Source organism: Cavia porcellus, unplaced genomic scaffold (assembly GCF_034190915.1).
Source record: "Cavia porcellus strain 051 isolate PalLab524CR breed Dunkin Hartley unplaced genomic scaffold, mCavPor4.1 scaffold_31, whole genome shotgun sequence".
NCBI classification, from domain to species: domain Eukaryota; kingdom Metazoa; phylum Chordata; class Mammalia; order Rodentia; family Caviidae; genus Cavia; species Cavia porcellus.
In genome coordinates, this window is record NW_026947514.1 from 15,044,415 (window position 1) to 15,062,804 (window position 18,390).

General features: G+C 47.4%; 1 protein-coding gene across 3 annotated transcripts in view; it reads left to right on the top strand.

Moving 5' to 3' along the window:
* The window catches only part of Ptpn21 (protein tyrosine phosphatase non-receptor type 21), a 72,942-nt gene that overhangs the window by 39,376 nt on the left and 15,176 nt on the right, over positions 1-18,390 (top strand). For all 3 annotated transcript variants that reach the window (XM_063240881.1, XM_063240882.1, XM_003472464.5), the window contains exons 9-13: positions 572-659; positions 1,549-1,628; positions 10,120-10,180; positions 10,784-10,868; positions 14,915-16,416. In XM_063240881.1, coding sequence (XP_063096951.1) covers positions 572-659; positions 1,549-1,628; positions 10,120-10,180; positions 10,784-10,868; positions 14,915-16,416 — 1,816 coding nt within the window. The remainder of the gene's footprint in view (positions 1-571; positions 660-1,548; positions 1,629-10,119; positions 10,181-10,783; positions 10,869-14,914; positions 16,417-18,390) is intronic.

The following is an 18,390-nucleotide window of genomic DNA, read 5'->3' on the forward strand; positions in this document are numbered from 1 at the left end:
AACCTATGATCAGACCACTGGCCCTAGACCTGCAGTGTTAGTGAGACACCAAAGCAGCACAGGCATCCAAGTGCATTTCACCTCCACAGCTATCATCACAGCCTGCGTTTCTGATCACTTACGGTGGAAGGGGGAGTGGGGTTTGGGGAGGTTGGCACTTCTTATTTGCCAGCCATGTGCCAGAAGGGGCTGGGGTCTGTCTGTTCCTGGTCTGGTGTGACCCGCACATGGCACTGGTTCCCAGACGGGGCCTGCTTGCTGATGCGGCTTTGTTCTCTGTCCCCCCGCCCTCCGTGAATGGCACTGACTCATGGGGAGGGGCTGGGGTCTGTCTCTATTTTACATCTTTCAGATATTCTTTCTTCACTGACTGTACATGCATTTATTTTGGTAAGTAGCTGCTGTTGCTTTCATTAGAAAATAATGCCAGGAGAGAAAAAAGACTTTATTTGTTTTATTTCAAAATGATTAATGAATATTAATTTCTGTGCCAAGCCTAAGGAGAACTCATGTGTTCTGTCTGCTCACCCACACTTGAGCACTCACAATGCCGTCCTCTGTTGTGTTTTAGGTGGCATGATATTGCTAACATGTCCCACAACAAGTCCTTTTTTGCATTAGAGCTGGCTAACAAGGAGGAGACCATCCAGTTCCAAACTGTGAGTAAAAACGAGGAATCTGGGCAGAAGGCTCTTCTTAAAAGGGCACAGGGTTAGCATTTCTCTGAGTCTGGAAGGGAAGAGTAACATTAAAATTGTAATGCTTCTTAATTGTGTAAGGCATCAAGTTGTGTAATGTGACATTTTGAAAAATGGATAGAAAGTGGTTGCTCAATAGATGTTGTTGAGTAAATGAATTTTTTTTTTTTCCTTTCAGTTAGCAATCAAGAGAGTAAATGAATCTTTAGGTGACATGGACACAGCAAAGATTCATTAGGTGCTTTCTTTTTTTTCTCTTAGTATTGGGGATTGAATCTAGCACTTTCACACTGAGCTATATCTCTGACCTTTTTTAAATTTTTTACTTGAGGACTAAGTATGGGAGCCCACAAGCACCAATACCTTAATTCCAGTGATAGTGAACAGCTCTGCAGAAATACTGTGTGACAGTTATTTGCCTTCACGCTCTTGACAAAAACAATAGTCACTGAATCAAATGTTTTGTTTAAAGTCTTTGAGGGTATTTGTCAGGAATAAAAGTTGGCATTTTTATGAGTTTTACATGGTTGGGACAGATTTTTTTATCTTCACCATTGAAATCCTCCTGGTGAGATTCACATAATGGGAGATTTAGAAAATGAAAGAATTGGCCCAGGGATTTAGGTCAGCGACACAAGCACTTGCCTGGCAAGCACAAGGTCATGAGTTCGATCCCTGTTACAAAAGAAAAAAAAGAAAGAAAAGAAAATGAAAGAATCACAGTGCACAGGAAAGGACTTTATTGTAACGTCATCCAGCTGTATCTTGACTTCAGACAAACTGTGTTAAAAGTACCAAGTCGAGCCCTGTGTGTGCTTTCATACTACTCCATGCATGTTTTGTTTGCCAGGAAGACATGGAAACAGCGAAGTATGTGTGGAGACTCTGTGTTGCACGACACAAATTTTACAGATTGAACCAGTGTAACCTGTGAGTATCTCCTGTCTGTAGGAATTGTCGAAAATGATGCCCTTAAAAAATGTAATGTTGAGCTTTCTTATATATCTGAGTTATCAAATGATAACTTTTCCTTATACTTTTGTAATAGTCTCTTTGTTTTGTTATATTAAAATGACATTTGTTACTCAAGGCTGGTGTTATGTGTGTGCAATCCTAGGACTTTGGGAGGCTGAGGCAGGAGGGTCACAAGTTCGAGCTCAGCTTGGGCAACTTTAGTGAAACCCAATTTGAAAATAAGGAAAAAGAAAGGGCAGGGATTTAACCCTGTGCAAAGGCGCTGGGTTCAATTCACAGCATGACAAAAAAATTTATTAGACCAAGTTCTAATAACTACAGTTATGCCTCCAGAATTTCTTTCAACCATTCTAATTTTCAAAAGTTAAAAAAGAGAATAATATTCTTTATGTTTTATGCATTCTGAGCAAGCATTAGTTTCAAGCCTTGTGAGTACCTGAGGTCCCCTCTCCCTAATGCACATTCGCAGTGACGCACATGCAGACATGCCGTTGTGTCTCACCTGTGACGCCTTCAGCTGTAGCACCAGGAGCAGCCCTGCTCTCACAGCGGACTTCTGCACAAGTCTTGTGCATAGCGTCCTTCCCTCCCTCCCACCCCGCTGCCCTGAGCTGCTGCAGCGTGGACACAGCCATAGTCAGCTGGCCTGCACGCACGGGCACTGCAGGAGCTGGGTCCTGTGAGTGCTGCACAGCACTGAGCCTCTGGCTGCTCTGCAGATTTGATCTCCAGCCCCGTGTCCCCCTGCGCTCTAAAGTTCTGCAACCTGTCACATCTTTACTTGTCCCTGGGGTACCTGTTGGGCATCTCTCTGTGACGTTTCTCCAACAGTTCTCTTTCTCTCCTGCTCCTTTACCTGCCCAAGCCCGCTTGTTTTGCCCGTTTCCTGTGTTGACAAGAGGCAGCACACTACACTCGCCCAGTTGCTCCGGCCCCAGACCTCCAGTACTTGAGTCATACTTCTTTTTCACACCTTTCCAATTCATCAGCAAGCTGTGCTAGCCCCGCCTTCGGAGCAGAGCTGAGATCTGAGCATTTCTGCCTCCCCACCCCCACTAATGGCTTGGTGCCAGCGCCGTCATTCTCGTCTCTCGTCGGGGGCATCGCGGCAGCCTTCTGACTCTCACTGCTGTGCCTTCCTGCCTGGCTTGTTTTCCCTGAGTCGGCCAGAAGGGTGGTAGCTTAACGTATGTCAGCTCCTCTTACTCTTCTTAAACCCCTCCCTCCCTTGGCCTCCTTCTAACTTCCGAGCATCGGAGGGCAAACGTGACATGGTCCTTGCTTGGTCCCGACCTGGTTTCCTTCTCGCTCCTCCTCGCTCACTGCGCTGCAGCCGCGCTGCATCCTTCTGTGCTGTGAGCAGGCTCCCCTCTCGGGCCGGTGGGCTTGCTCCTCCTGCGTGGAGTGCGTGTCTTCCTACACCTTCTGGTACCTGGCTTCTTCACCGCATCCCCTTGTCTGGTCAGAGGTGCCCTCTTCAGAGGCCGATTCCCTGCTGTCAGTCTTCCTCCACAGTTACCTGTCTATCTTCTTACCCAGTGCTGTTCTTCACAGCACTTAGCACCAGCTGAATTTCCCTATTTGTTCATTTGTTTGTGGGTGGTCCCCCCCCCCGCAGGAATTTCCACAGCACAGGGGCAGATGTGCTCCCCGTCTTAACTGCTCTATTCTCGGTACCACCTAAGAGTCTTGCTCATTCAAGGCCTTGATGCATCCGCTGAGTGAATCTATAGAGACAGCACTTAGAGCTCTGTTTGGGGATGTCAGTGATGCTGTAGGATCCCTCAGGAAAAAGCTACCCCACCCAGCACAGCCAAAGTAGGGAAGGCTTCCCAGCAATGTGATACCTATGCTGCGTACTGACTGACAGTTTTTGCTCAATCCCAGTAGCCTTACTTTAAGGTGTCTTGGCTCTGCCAGGCCAGTGCAGTGCCGCTGGCCCCAGCCTTCTAGATGGACAACCAAGCAATGGAGCGCTGCTCTCAGAGTCACAGGTCAGGCCCAGATGGAGCTCATTCCTCTCCACCGAGCCTCCTGGCTACAGAGTGAAGTGCAGGCTTCTGGGTGCTGCATCGCTGCCTTAGCCCTGCCGAGCCTTGATTCTGGCTCCCAGAACTCACCATTCTCATTGTGCTAATGCCTCTCAGCCCAGGCTATTGCAGTAGTGTCCTTCCTGCCTGCCTCTGGCAGGCTCTCAGTCATTCTTTAGGATCTAGTTTTGGAGCTGGACACGTAGCTCGCTGTTAGAGCCATCCTGATTTCCAACAAGCATTTGTAATTTGTAGGGGATTTTAGTAAATGCTTACTCTGTGTTAAGCATCGTGCTGAGGGCATGTGTCTTCTTGAGTCCTCCAGTCACCCTGTCTGCCACATTAGTATTGCTGCCTGTCTGTGGACGAAGGTCTGGAGATGTAGGAGGACTGTCCTGCCCAGGAGTGTGCCTACTGGGAGGTGGCAGCAGGACTAGAGTCTGCGCTCTCAGCACATTTCCCAAGCTGCTGGAGTGTTTGTGGTTGCTGTCCCTGTGGATTGGACAGGATGGGGCTCTGTGAGGGCAGGGCCGACTCGCATTCATCCTCAGGTCCTGGCAGGAGAGGCTGCATGAACAGTGCCAGCCTGAGTGAGTGGTGGGAAGAGCCTTTACCCTTTGTCTTATCTCCTTTTACTACTGATTGTAAATGGGGAGCATGGGGAAGACATTTGTGTCGTTTGTGAGAGGAAGGAGAGAAGGAGATAGGCTGTGGAGGGGCTCGCTGTTTTACAGTGTGCTAAATACAGGACCTGATCAGGTGTGACGGTCCAAAGAGAATGGGCTAGGCCACCCCATGGGATGGGAATCAGCATCAGCATCAGCTAATGATTACGGCAGGGGCCGCGCTCCTCCCATGGCCTTAGCTGGGTTCACACCATTGCTCTGGAGATGAGGTTTTGGTAATGAGTAACTGAGAGGCAGGAGGAGCCCCTCTTCTTCCTGGGTGCAGGAAGCCTTGTCTGCTGGCTGTGGGCTTTGGAGTTCCGCTGCATTTGGGTGTAGAAGAGCTCCCCCTGGTGGATAGATTCAGCGGTGCCGCTCGTACAGGATCCCTGTAGTGCAGTTTTTGCAGGCTCTGGGCTGGCCCGGTTACCCAGCCCCATATGACATTATTTCTGTTACTATTTATTTTTGAAGCAATAAATATACAATCTGTGGGAACATTGAATTTTCATTTTAAAGCCTTTCAAAAGTTCATAATGAGCCATCATACCTCAGTTCAGTCCTTTTCGGGAAAATAGTGGAGAATCAGTTACTCTGAATAAACCATGAACCGCAGTCCCCTTTGAGTAAACATCCTTATTGCTGGGCGGTTAATGGCTTTTTTGTTTAGCAGTGCTGGGGATTTCACATGCTAGGCAGGCACTCTATCACTGAGTTGCATCCCCAGCCTGGATGCCTTTTTAAAAAAATTGTATTCGGGTAAATCATCAGCTAATAATGATTTTTAAGACTCAGAGGGAAAAGCAACAAATGATCGTGGTAAATGGTGCAGTCTCAGAAATGTGCTTTTTTTTTTTTTTTTTTTTTAAGAAACGTGCTTTTAACAAACGTGAATAAAGCTGATGTCATCAGTTTTAAATATTTACATAAGGAACACTTGATTGTTTTGACTGGAATAATTATATATAAAAGGTTAATTTCCAAATTTTGTTTTATATGTCTAAATTATGGAAGCTTATTTCTATGAACTATTCCTGTGTAATTATTTATAATTCATTCTGTGAGAAATATATTTTACTGTGTATTTGTTTGCCATATAAAGTGATTGCAACTTTTAATTAGTTTTTAATGTTTTAATAAGAAAATAAAAAATAACTTTAGCTGGGCACAGTGAGTGTCCCCTGTAGTGTGGGGGAACATGTCGGCCACTGTCTAGGTCTTCCAGGGACGTTTGTGATCCAGAAACTGACTGGCATAGGGGAGAGGGACTTGCCCTCTTCATCACGACCTGTGCAGCCCTGAAGAGATGGTAGGAAGCCCGGAAGAGGTCAGAGCACCCCTCCCAGCTTCTAGTCCTCTGGGCCTCAGAGGTGTGGAAAGGACACAGCACTCCCACTGACCACAGGGAGGGGACCTGTGGTAGAGGGGACCCAGGAGCAGTGGCAGGGCCTGACAGTGGGATGTCTGTCCTCTCTCAGACACGCCTGAGGAGAGCTGGTACTGGACATGAGGGAACTTCTGTGTCAGGATTATAGAAACTAAAACAAAGGCAGAGAGCACAAACTCTCAGGCAGAAGAAGAAAAAATGGGGAAGGGCTCCAGCTTGAGGGGAAGAGCTGAAGGAGCCCAGCTCTGAGGGAGCCATTAACAAAGCAAAGGGGCTTTGTAATCAGCTCGCTGAGGTGGGCTGGGGTCTGCTTGACATTATCTCAGCTCTGGTTCTCCACTGTGGCTCTGGAGAAGCCCGTCTTCCTTCTGGTTCCCATGGGATGACAGCTCCTGCATGGTGGGGCCCTTAGCTCCTGTCAGGGGGTAATTATTCCTGCTTAGGGAGCTGATCTCATCATAGGGCCATTGTTTGCAGATACTCTGCTGGAATCCAGGGCGACTGCAGGTTTAGGACGGTGACTATAGAGACTTCTAAGTCCTGCTCCAGAGAATCCAGAACAGGATGAAATAAAAACTGGCAACTGAATGTCCCTGCAAATCTTGAGTGTGTCTTAGTGACTCTTGGTATTCTCAGTCTTGAAGGGGGATGACATAGGTTAGGTAAATGTAGAGCTAACAAACTGTTACTTAAATAGACACTCCACGATTAGCAAGCTTACCTTACAGAGCTGAGCAGAATCTGACGCCAAGATTAAAGGAATAAAGGACACAGATATAAAATGAAGGCAGAAATTCCAACCTTTATCCTTCCAGTTACCCATTGGTATCTGCAGGTCCAAGGGAAGAGTCAGTGCCTCTCAGCACACATTGCAGCTTTTAAGTCCTTGTCTCACAGAAGGCAGCTTCCCTTTCTGAGCTGGTCACTGTTTACATGAAGGTTATTATCAGCCCTTGAAAAGCGGACATGTCACGGAGCTAGAATGAAGCTTCTGGTGTCCTAGATGCCTGAGATCTCTGCCAGCTTTGCCCTCTCCTGTCCACAAAGCCAGGGGTCTGTATTTGAGGTGTGGGAGAAGAATGGGAGCAGGCATCTCAGAGCCAGGCGGTGCTCTTGGAGCAGCCTGGTTGTGCAGCTCTGGCCCACCCTTGAGCAGAGAAGGAGAAAAGCTTTTGTTCTTCAGGAAAGTCACTGAGGGAAACATCCGGTAGATATTTCTGCCATGCAGCACATTTTCTGATCATGAAAATCTACCTTTTACGAGCTAAAAACAGACAAAGGACTAAACAGAAGCTCACAAAATGAAGTCATATAATCCGAGGAACATGAGCTCAACTATAATGGCTCAGCAAAAGCCATCAGCTCCCGTTCCCACTCACTCTGTCATTCATTTGTTCAGCACCGCTCACACTGAGGGCTTCCCGTGAGCCAGGCAGTGTGCCAGGCAGTGTGACGCCATGATATGTCTTCTTCTCCCAGACAGCTTCAGGGTAGCTGGAGTTGAGGAAGCGGCCAGACCAATAATAATCAGAGCCCATACCCGGAATCTGACAAAGCTGCTTGTTCAAATGCTGGTTCCGCCACTTGTTTGCCAGGGGATCGGGAGCAACTTACTTCATCTTAGTATCAGTTGCCTCACCTATAAAATCGTGGTAATAACTGGCTCTTCCTTTTGAGGCTGGTGCTCGGGTTTCATCAGATAGTCTGCAGTCTTTAGCACAGTTTCAGTGAGCACTATCTTTAATTTTACTTGGATGGGAAGTCGTCTTACATTGTCTTCTCTAGTATGCATACCCCAGTGACTGCTGAGAGGTCTCTCAGCTGTCTCTTATTTTAGCAGCACTCATCGGCACAAAAACCACACCAGAGGTTTAGAGAGCACAGCCAAGGGCCACATTGTTTTCTCTGGTGTGTGAAGCTGTGAGGGTTGATCTCAGTTTATGTGCCATGGAAGAGGGAGTCAGACGGTTAGAACCGACGGTGAGGCTGCTCAGGATGAACCATTTGGCAGCCAGAAGAGCTAGGGGCTTGTTTTGTGGCCTGCAGAACTGGCTTCTGCAGTGGGCAGTGTTCACCTCCAGGGGTGCTGCCAGCAAGATGCCTGAGTAGATAGCGTGGGTGGGAGGTGCCGCCTGTGCTCCCAAGCTCTGCCTCCTAGGATTTGGTGCTGAATACACTTAGGTGGACCCGTTGCAGTTTGCTGACAGTGCAATCCATCAGCAATTCTTTCTTCTCATTTCTGAACTCACAATATTTTATAAAAGTCCAGTCCATCTACACTGTAGTCTCTGCTAGACTTCTGTACAAAGTCCAGGGGCCCCCATTTACCTAAACCAAGCTGCAACCAAGCAGGATAATGAGAGGCAAAATAAATTTCAGAGCAACAAACCACAGCATCTTGCATGTAGTTAAAGCTCAGATATGGTCACACTAACATGGGCAGTTGAGTCCTTTGTAACAGACATCTGTGTTTCATAAACAATCTGAATGCAGATTAGTAAAAGAAGTCACCTAGTAGAAAAGCAGTTTAGTCACCTGATGGTGTGTGTCATCTCTATCTGTTGTTTTTTTTTTACTACTGGTTTTCTGTTTTTCTCAAGAGTCTTATACAAGTAAGTCTGAGCATAGATAGCAGTTATCAGAGTGCTAAGAATAATACCTGTCTGTCTATTTATTTTTGTGATACTAGGTATTGAACCCAGGGCTTTTGCATTCAACTATATCCCTAACCCTTTTTAAATTTTTACTTCTGTCACAACCCACACAGCCAGTGGGGTCCTGAGAGGGGGTGACAGGAGATTAAGAAAAAACTATAGAGACATACTACCAGGAAAGCTGGGAGGGGTGGGACCTGACCTCTCTGATGGAGAGACGGTGACAAGCCAGCATGGTGTGCATCTTCATTTGTACACAGTAAAAAGGGAGAAGCATGTGAAGGGGTCGGAAGTGCAAGGTCTCAGTGTGCTTTACTGAGAACACTGAAAGCAGAGCATTCTCGGAGCTCCCTGCGCTGTGTAAACAGGGAGGAACAACACGAAGGCCAAACACCTGCCCGACTGGCTTTGCCTTAGTTTAAACAGCTCGTTTACCTGGCTCATCACGTGGCGCCCCGTGTTTTTGGGGCTGGCCTTGCTCTAACCCCAAATGTGTGGTTGATCTCCAGCTTAGCCATCCCCCACAATTGTGAGAGAGGGTCTTACTAAGTCACTAAATTGTCCAGGCTGGGCTTGAACTTGTGATCCTCCTGCCTTAGCTTCCCAGAGTGCTTGAATTACAGGCATGTGCCACTATGCCCAGATGAACAATGTTAATTTAGAAGACAGGAGGCTTCATATTATTAATTAACTTGTTGATTACATGGATTGAATGTTCACTTTGTAATAGTGGAATTCTAGTAGTTAGTCCTTAGAACTCTAGCCAAAGGCCACAGGATATTTTCTTTAATCACTAATTATGTGCCATAAACATTTGTGAGTTAGGAACGGATAGTAAAAATTTTTTTAAAAAAGTTCTTTGACAGAATTATGTAAGTCATCCAGAAAGCCAAGAATTCAGTGTCTCTAGGTTCCCAATTTTATTTGCAATAAAATTGACCACACACAAGAAAAAAAAATACTGCTTATATTTAAAAACAGTGGAGTTACAAATGGGCTTTTCTGATTTTGTTCTTTTTTAAAAAACTTACTTATTCAAAGATGAAACTTGTGTGAATAGTTTAAAATCTCAAACTACCAGATAATACCAGTTAGCATGCCTAGATTGTCTTAGTTGCTTTAAAAACAAACCAGAGGGAAGTTTCTTGCAAAAAAGAAGGTGAATGGGTTTATCAAAGAGGCCCATAGAACTGATTTTTTACTTTTTGCTTTTCCTAATTCAGTTCCTTAGGGAAATGTAAGCCCCTTCCCCATAGATAAATTCCTAAGTCATCAAAATTAGACTTGTCTTTTCCTGATACTTGCAATCTTTGCAATGTGTGGTTCTGCCTATTGTGTTAGGCATCTGGGCTGCCCGCTGGTGGGTCACCCCCGTCAGGACTGTTAGTGGAGACTTTCAGTGCTTCCCAGCCTGCAGGAGAGATGACTAGCTGAGTTTGCTGGTGATCTCCCATTTGCCGTGGCCACTGCGCAAGCCTTGTCTCACTGGTCCCGTGGGTGGGGAAAGGACCAGTAGCTCTCCCTTCCTGGTGGTCCAGGGAATGATGCCCCCCGAGCATGGTCCAGGGCCAGAAGGGGTCATCCCCACAGGATGCCAGCAAATTAGTTTGTCTTTTTACCTTAGAAGACTTCTTGTGGTACTTTCGTCTATCTTGTTTTGACAGAATTGGGAAATGTGTGTGCTTTTCTCAAAATTGTCTTGTTTTGCAGACAAACTCAGACTGTCACAGTGAATCCAATCAGGAGGAGGTCATCTTCAAGGATGTCTCTGGTAAGAAGAAACATTTGATTGCTTTTTTTTTCTCTCTTAGCAGTGTCATTTGTCATATGCTTTGGGTAGTGTGAATTTTGAGTTTGAGCCATAAAACTGTGTTCATTCTTGATCATTTTTATCCAAAGAAGGATGATTTTTCCTGAGTTCAACCTAATATTATATTATACATATTTAAATATCAGGTCCAATCAAATGCTATAAATTTGAACTATTAGCCAAGAGTAAGCCTAAGTCGGTAGATGTTTAAATTTTTTGACAACTTTGTCTAACAGGATTAAATATACTACATATACGCTTCTTATATTCAGATCTTTATACAAGGACATGTATCAGTTCCTTCTTGCTCTTCCGTTTCGGAGGCAGATTTTATATCCTTAGTATCAGTGCACAGGGCCTGGCGTTGCCACTGTGGGCAGTGGTGAAAGGGATACATACAGTAAGACCTCCTGTATCTTCATGTTTATTTTCCATATATAATATATGTAACTCCTTTAGAGGCTTCTTTTTTTTAATGGAGGGAAAGAATCCAGAAAAGAATGACTTTACCTCTATTACATAGGCAATGTGTTTTAACCCTGTGTCCAACTTTCCATTTCTTAGCCTAAACCCCAGCCCTATGTGATGCCTCCCCCACCCCAGCTGCATTATAATGGACACTATACAGAGCCATATGCTTCTTCCCAAGGTAAAGTACGCTAATTCTGCAAAGCCTTGCACAGTTATTACCATGAATAAATCTCTGAAGATATCCTCAAGCCTGGATAGCTTTTGCCTGAAGTTATACCCCAAATTGTCATGATTATAGCCACTCTGGATACACAGGATAAGTCAGTACATTCAGGTTCTTGCATATGTGGTAAAAATTTGTAGTTTCAAATTTTGATGCTCAAATGACCCCAATATTGGCCAATGTGAACTTCAAGGTGATTCCTGTGTGCTTTTAACACCCCCAGCTGCATGAGCCTTTGAAAGTTCTTTATTCCTTTCAGGAAAAAGACGTTCCCTTCTTACTCTGTTTTTCCCTGCTCGAGGTCATCCCATTGTACAGTTTTAAACACTTGATCACTGCAGCTTTCATGTTTTAAGTACAGGGAACTGTATTTACGACAGTGCCCCAAGCTGACTGGTGCATTCCTTTAACACTTACTTGATAACCTGTGTATAAAATGGCACTAAAGGACATGGAGTTTGATGCAGATGAGTAGCTCCCAGTCTTTAGAAGTTTAGAATCTAATTTTGGGGTGAGACAAGTCCACCTATAACTTGAAATCAAAGAGAATGCGATTCTTATGTTGAGAGAGAGCATGCAGTCCCTGTGCCCTGTGCTGGGAGACAGACTCATTGTCCTGGGGGGCTGAGACCTTTCTGGACTTCGACAGGTGGCTGGATTTCAGCAGTGAGAGAGGCAGGTCCTGCCTGGGGCGGCTGCTGGGATGTGGGGGACAGTGGCACCGAGCCGGGAAGGGGACCTTTAGCGAGCAGGGTGGTCCGCTTGCCCTTGCACATAGGGACTGAGCAGGGAAGGAAGCTGGAAGGAACAGAAGGCAGACTGTGACTGCGCTGCCCGCGCTGCTCCCTGAAGCCCAGGAAGGAGCGCCTGGGGTTGGGTTCTGGTTCTGTGTTTCTTCGCGTCATCCTCCTCCACCCACTCTGCACCGAGATAAGGCTCTCCTCTGCCTATTGGTCTCCTTGCTGCCCTTTCCTACCTCGGTCTGTGAACATCTTGCTATCTTTTGCTCTCCGCAGTCTTCAGACGATTGTTCCGGGTTAAGTTTTCTTTCCTTGTACCCCCAGCTCTCCTTCTCCAAGGGGTCTGTGTGTTTGCTTCTGCTTGTTGTTTATCCTTTGCCTCTTCTGCCTTCGCTACTCTAGAAAAGCCGTCCTCCGAGGTCCCCAGCACCCATAGGGCCTTCTCACCATCACCCTCATCACTGTGTATTCCATCAGTTTTTTAATCATGTGATTTCATTTTGGCAGACTTGGACATGTTACTGTCACCCCCTCTTAAGGAGTGTGCTTCTGAGTTGGGTTTTCCTCCTCCATCATGTTGCTGTTGCTCAGTGTTCTTGTCTGTGGGCTTTTTCCCTCCCTCTGGGAGCTACCACAGCAGTTACCACGCTTTGGATTCTTCATCTTCCACCGCGCCCAGCCCGGGCCCAGCCCTCCATTTCCTGCTGTCCCACAGATGGTTGTGACAGTTGTGGGGGCCCAGCACGTGAAGCCCTCAGTGAGGGCCTGCCTTATGGGGGGCACGCAGGAAATGACGTCGGCTACTGACTTGCTGCAAATTGAAATATTACATTTGAACGAATGTCTCCACTGGGTTCCTTCCCTGGGTTCCACATTTTTCTGAATGTGATGAAGTCACTTTCCCAGTTACTCAGATTCTTGGTTGGCTGTTTTTTGAGATGAGGTCTTGCTGTGTTTCCCAGGCTGTTCTCGAACTCCTGGGCTCAAGCCATCCTCCTCCCTCAGACTCCCAAGTGCTGGGACCGCAGATGTGCCTTACCACGCCTGGCACTGGTAACTTGGATTCTCAGCTGCATGTAATTTTGCTGCTTTTTTTTGCCCTGGACATTTAGTCATTTATAAATCGTACTGCCCACAACTTTATATCATACCTCTTCCATGTCCCCTGCCTCTAATCCAACCCAGCCTTTGTTCTTTTTTTACTTCTCACTAGTCATGTCATATGAGTTGGTATCTTCAGTCTCTACTCTCCTGCTTCATCTAATACATGACTGTGTTGACCAGGACCATTCATTTGCCTAGTGTTTATGACTGCACGTTTTCATAACCCATCCTTCTATTTAAAATGGTTTCCCACTGTTGGCTTACTCCTCTCTAGCCTGCCCTCAAGGGTCAGTCCCTGGCATTGCCCATGCTTGCCCTGTACCCAGAGCTGCAGTCCTTATCCCTCCCACACATCCTCCTGCCCATGTGTTGCCATCCCACCAGCCTAAGATAGGCTATGCAGTGCTAACAAGCCATTCCAGAGCTCAGTGGATTTTTGTCTTGCTCAGATTACCTGTCTCTTATGCCTAGCAAGAGGGCTCTGCTCTAGGAGAACTTGCCTCGGTGGCTCAGCTTGGGGATTCTCTTCCATCTGGAATGCTGTTGGTCATAGTGGCAGAAGGAAGAGACCAAAGAAACTGGCCCTGATCCTCTGCTCATTTTCCTTTGATTATTTCTAGTCACGTGGCTGTGCCCACCATAAAGGGATGAGGAGGCTTAACCCAGAGTACTTGTAGAGGTGGAGGGGTCTGGGTACTGATGGATGCTGGACTTGCCTGCTTCTCCCACCTACCCGCAAGACGCCTTGAGTACCGTAGCTTCCGTGAGGTTGTTTTTGATTATTTCTTTTGTCTCTGTCCTGATCAATTTTGGCTAAGTTGGAAGTGATCCTCTTCTGTCTCTTCTCCTTTCTTTAATTATGGTGATTGTCAGCCTACATCTCACCCTTCATTTGCCTGTATTCTGGTATGTTTTCCCCCTTCTGCTCTTAGCATAGTCTTACACAGTCAACAGGCTCCCAAATGATTGAGGGTAGACAAGTATCATACCAGTGCAGACAAGCTACAGTGGGGATCTGAGCTGTGATGCAGGCGGTGAGGAAAGAGGAACTGCAGAGGTTTAGCATTAGCCGAGTGTTCCATGGATCGGAAGGCATAGCAGCAAGGAAGCCCTGTGTGTCACCAGGAAGAGGAGCAGGCTATCTTTGGAGCCGTGTGTGCCCTGGAATACAGCGTGCCTTCTGGACAGTGGTCTATCATTTTGATAATCGGTTGTCACTTAAACATCATGGAGTTTTCTAAGCACACAAAGAATGCTTATCAGAGAAAATTTTTCTCTGAAGGACTTGTCTATTGAGTTTTCTTTGTAGTGTTGGAAGTCAGTGTCATTAGTAAAGAGATTCAGGTGGCTACTGATTGGCTGGAAGAAAAATGGCTCTTTCTAGCTTGGGACAAGAATACACATACAGCATTGCAAAATTAATTGTTGAACCCTGGACCTAAAAGCCTTACTGAAATGTGGGTCAGGGCCCCTGGTGGGGCGCATAGCTATTGGTGACACTTAGAACTGGAGACGCTCATATCTCACTACACTGTTGTCCTTTCATATGGAAGTTTGCCTTCATTCTGGAAGAATTTACACAGGTGATCTAAAGTCCCAGTTAAGGGAATTTCTATGGGTAGCTTGACCTAGCTCAGCATCAGCAGGCTCTTTGTACCCAGGGAACCACTAGAGTCCCTCGCTCTGGACCTTGAGCAATTGCCCTGCCTCAAGTTGTGGAGTTCCACAAAGCCTGTTTTGTGTCTCCAGTGAAGCAGAGGTTTTTAACTTTCAGAAAAAGACACTTATTGGTCACACAGTGACAGTCAGCACTGGAATTAGATTAGATGAGTCATTATCAGGTACCAGGTCCCGAATCCCAACCTTACAGCAGGCAGAGCCAGCCAGCCTCATCCTATGGACTCCCGAGGTTTACTTCAGCAAGGCTCTTGTGGCTGTGTTGAAAATGCCATTCAAATTCAGGGCCTTTCTCAATATTTGCCTACGGTAAATGGCCCAATTTAATACAGCTTTAAAAAATATCATTTTAAAGTACATTTTATTTTATTTTTTGGAACCAGGGATCAAACTCACAACGTTGCGCTTGCCAGGCAAGCACGTATGCCGCTGAGCTAAATCCCTGACCCTGAAGTACCTTTTAAAACTGTTCTTTTCCAGATAACCTCTTTGTGCCCAACCACAATGGATATTACTGTCACTCCCAGACAAGCTTGGATAGAGCCCAGATGGACGTCAACGGTCGCATCCGGAACGGCAGCGTCTACAGTGCACACAGCACCAACTCCTTGAACAACCCTCAGCCCTACCTGCAGCCCTCGCCGATGTCCTCCAACCCAAGCATCACCGGCAGTGACGTCATGAGACCCGACTATGTCCCCTCGCATCGCCACAGCGCTCTGATCCCCCCTTCCTACCGCCCGACCCCAGACTATGAGACTGTGATGAAGCAGCTCAACAGGGGCATGGCACACGCAGAGAGGCAGAGCCACTCGTTGAGGAATCTCAACATTGGCAACTCCTATGCATACAGCAGGCCCGATGCCCTGGTCTACAGCCAGCCTGAGATCCGGGAGCACGCGCACTTCGCCTCCCCACAGTCAGCTCACTATGCATTCAATCTGAACTACAGTTTCCACAGCCAGTCTCCCTACCCCTACCCCGCCGAGAGGCGGCCTGTAGTGGGCGCTGTGAGCGTGCCAGAGCTCACCAATGTGCAGCAGCTCCAGGCCCAGGATTACCCGGCCCCCAACATCATGCGGACCCAGGTGTACCGCCCGCCACCGCCCTACCCTTACCCTTACCCCAGACCGGCCAACAGCACCCCGGACCTGTCCCGCCACCTGTACATCAGCAGCAGTAACCCAGACCTGATCACGCGGCGCGTGCACCACTCGGTGCAGACCTTCCAGGAGGACAGCCTGCCGGTGGCGCACTCACTGCAGGAGGTCAGTGAGCCTCTCACTGCGGCGCGGCGCGCGCAGCTGCAGAAGCGCAACAGCATCGAGCTGGCGGGGCTCACGCACGGCCTGGAGGGGCTGCGGCTCAAGGAGCGCACTCTGTCGGCGTCGGCGGCTGACGCGGCCCCGGCCCCAGCCCCAGCCCCAGCCCCGTGCGCGCTCCTAGCTGGCTCCCAGCCCAGCGTCTGCAGCAACAGAGCCAAGCAGGACGGGGCTGAAGAGCCGGATGAGACCGAGGAGCAGGAGGGCGGGAGGTACGGCCACAAGAAGTCGCTTTCGGACGCCACCATGCTGATCCACAGCAGTGAAGAGGAGGAGGAGGAGTTCGAAGAAGACCTCAAAGTCGCAGCCGCGCTCCCCACGCAGCCTGAACCCCGGCTGCTGGCCGCCTACGCCGCGGAGCTGCCTCGGAGCCACCCCTGTGCCGCCGCCATCGCCCCGGGCCCCGGCCCTTTGCATATTCTGGAGCCCAAAGCCCACATCCTGGAGGCCGAGAGGAGGGCGAGGGATGGAAGCCCCGCGCACGCGATGGTGGAGGCACAGCGCCCCCGGAGAGAGGGACTTCTGACGCCCTCCATGTCCGAGTCCGACCTCAGCACATCTGGGAGGTACCGGGCCAGGAGGGACTCTCTGAAGAAAAGGCCGGTGTCGGACCTGCTCTCCGGGAAGAAGAACGTGGTGGAAGGGCTCCCGCCGCTGGGGGTAAGTGTCCCGGCTGCGCGGGTGGAGGGCGCACAGACCACTGCGCCTGCTATCTGTCCCTCTACTGGCCCTGCGTGCGCTTTTGACTTGTTGCTTCTGATGTTTCTCAACTTTTTTTTGTTTGTTTGCTTTTAAATCTTCAACATGTTTCAACTTATTTCCCTGCATATTGCTAACCATTTTAAGTTTCCATATGGAAATTAGAGGGAACTGATGAACATTTCAGTAGTTTTACCAAAGATAACGCACTGGATGTAAAGGTTCTGTGGGCTGGCATGGGAAGACTGAATGTCTCAGGAATGCAGCATTGAGGAGAGGATTTCCTGACTTTAGTCAAGGTGGGTGTGCTAACCACCATGGAAGAGATTGTGGGTGATGCCGCGCGCAGAGGCTAGTTTGTTCTGCTTGCTCCAATGATGCCCGTGTGTGGCGAACTAGGCTGCGTTCCTAATTGTGTGGGTGATTTGAACGCCTGAATGTGTAGATGTCGCCTGAATGACCTCTGAGGAGAGGAGCGTGATTCTGGGTTGGGAAGGTGTCACCATGAAAGCAAAAACCTCAGAGCTCCAGCTCCGTTTAAAAGAAAGATTAAATAAAATGAGAGTTCAAGGAATGTCTCTTGTAGAAATAGCAGCTCTTTTGTGTTCGGTATATAAATAAAAATGAAGCACTTCTTACTTATTTGAAGCAAAATGTGAGAGAGCATGATGACATCTCTAGCTGCTATTTTCAGAGCATTTACCACTTACTGATCGTGTCATCTACTTTTCGTGTCCAGTTTACAAGAACCTGTTGCAAATAAAGAAATAGATCCTGAGATACTAAGTAACTTTTCCAAGGTCACACAGCTAGTGAGTTTCTGAGCTGGCTTTTTATCTCTGTAGCCTGTTCTCTTCTGCACTGCTGTGCATGAAAGTTACAGCACACTGTATGTGAAATTTTACTAAGTAACAGTTACTTGTTGAAGCCTCTCTGTTCTGTCTTTCTGCAGAACTGTGTTGATTTCTGGACCTTTGACTAGGAATTCATGGTTTTATCACGAAGCGTGTCCACTTCTTGTCATCTTACTGCATTGCTCCAGGGTCCAGCTCCTCATGGCCAACCCTTGTCTCCCATGCCCTGCAGATACCAGGCCACTGTCCTGGCCACTGTCCTGGCCGCGAGGATGCTCCTCCCCGTCCCTGCTACACTGCATGCTCAGACATGATGGCTCATTTCTGGCCTAGTTATGAAGTGCTCAGAGATACTACATCATCTTGATAGGGAAGAAAAAACACATGATACTAAAACATCTTGATGAACAGGAAAAAACTTGCATAATAACTTCATAACACTTATGAAAGAGACCATTGTATACAAACAGAAACCACTTACAAAGGATGCCATGGATTTTTTTTTTCCGGTTTTCAGTTTTTTATTAGTACATGGTTGCTGTGCATAATGACTGTATTGCTTGTGAGGAGTCAGTTCAGATACATAACATATCCTAATTGTTTTTATCCCTTTCTTCTCTTCTCTCAGCCTTTCCATATCTCAGTCTCCTTCCCTTTTGCAAAAGATGTATCGCCCTGTTTCCTACAATCTGTCTGTTTTCTGACTCTTCATTTATATTTTGGGTTTCTCATATAAGAGAAATGCTTTTTTTTTTTTTTTTTTTAAACCAAGTTAGGGTTTGTATTTCATCTTTAACTTTTCCTGAGGATAACTCTTTGTCTGAGTAGTAAAAACCAGTGCCTCAGTGGACCAAGGTCAAGGACACAGGCTGATGAGCTGGTTAGGGTGGAACAGGTTTGGGCTTACGTAGTCACTGCTTGAGACCCTGAGCTGCAGGACAGGGCCTTGTGTTAGGTGAAGAACTGGCCACTGTCTACACGTGACCCCGGTCTGCAAATGATAATGGTCTGAGTGTGCCCAGTATTTACCCCTCTGTTATGAAAGGGGCCTGGCAAGTTCAGGTGAATTTGAAGGCTGATC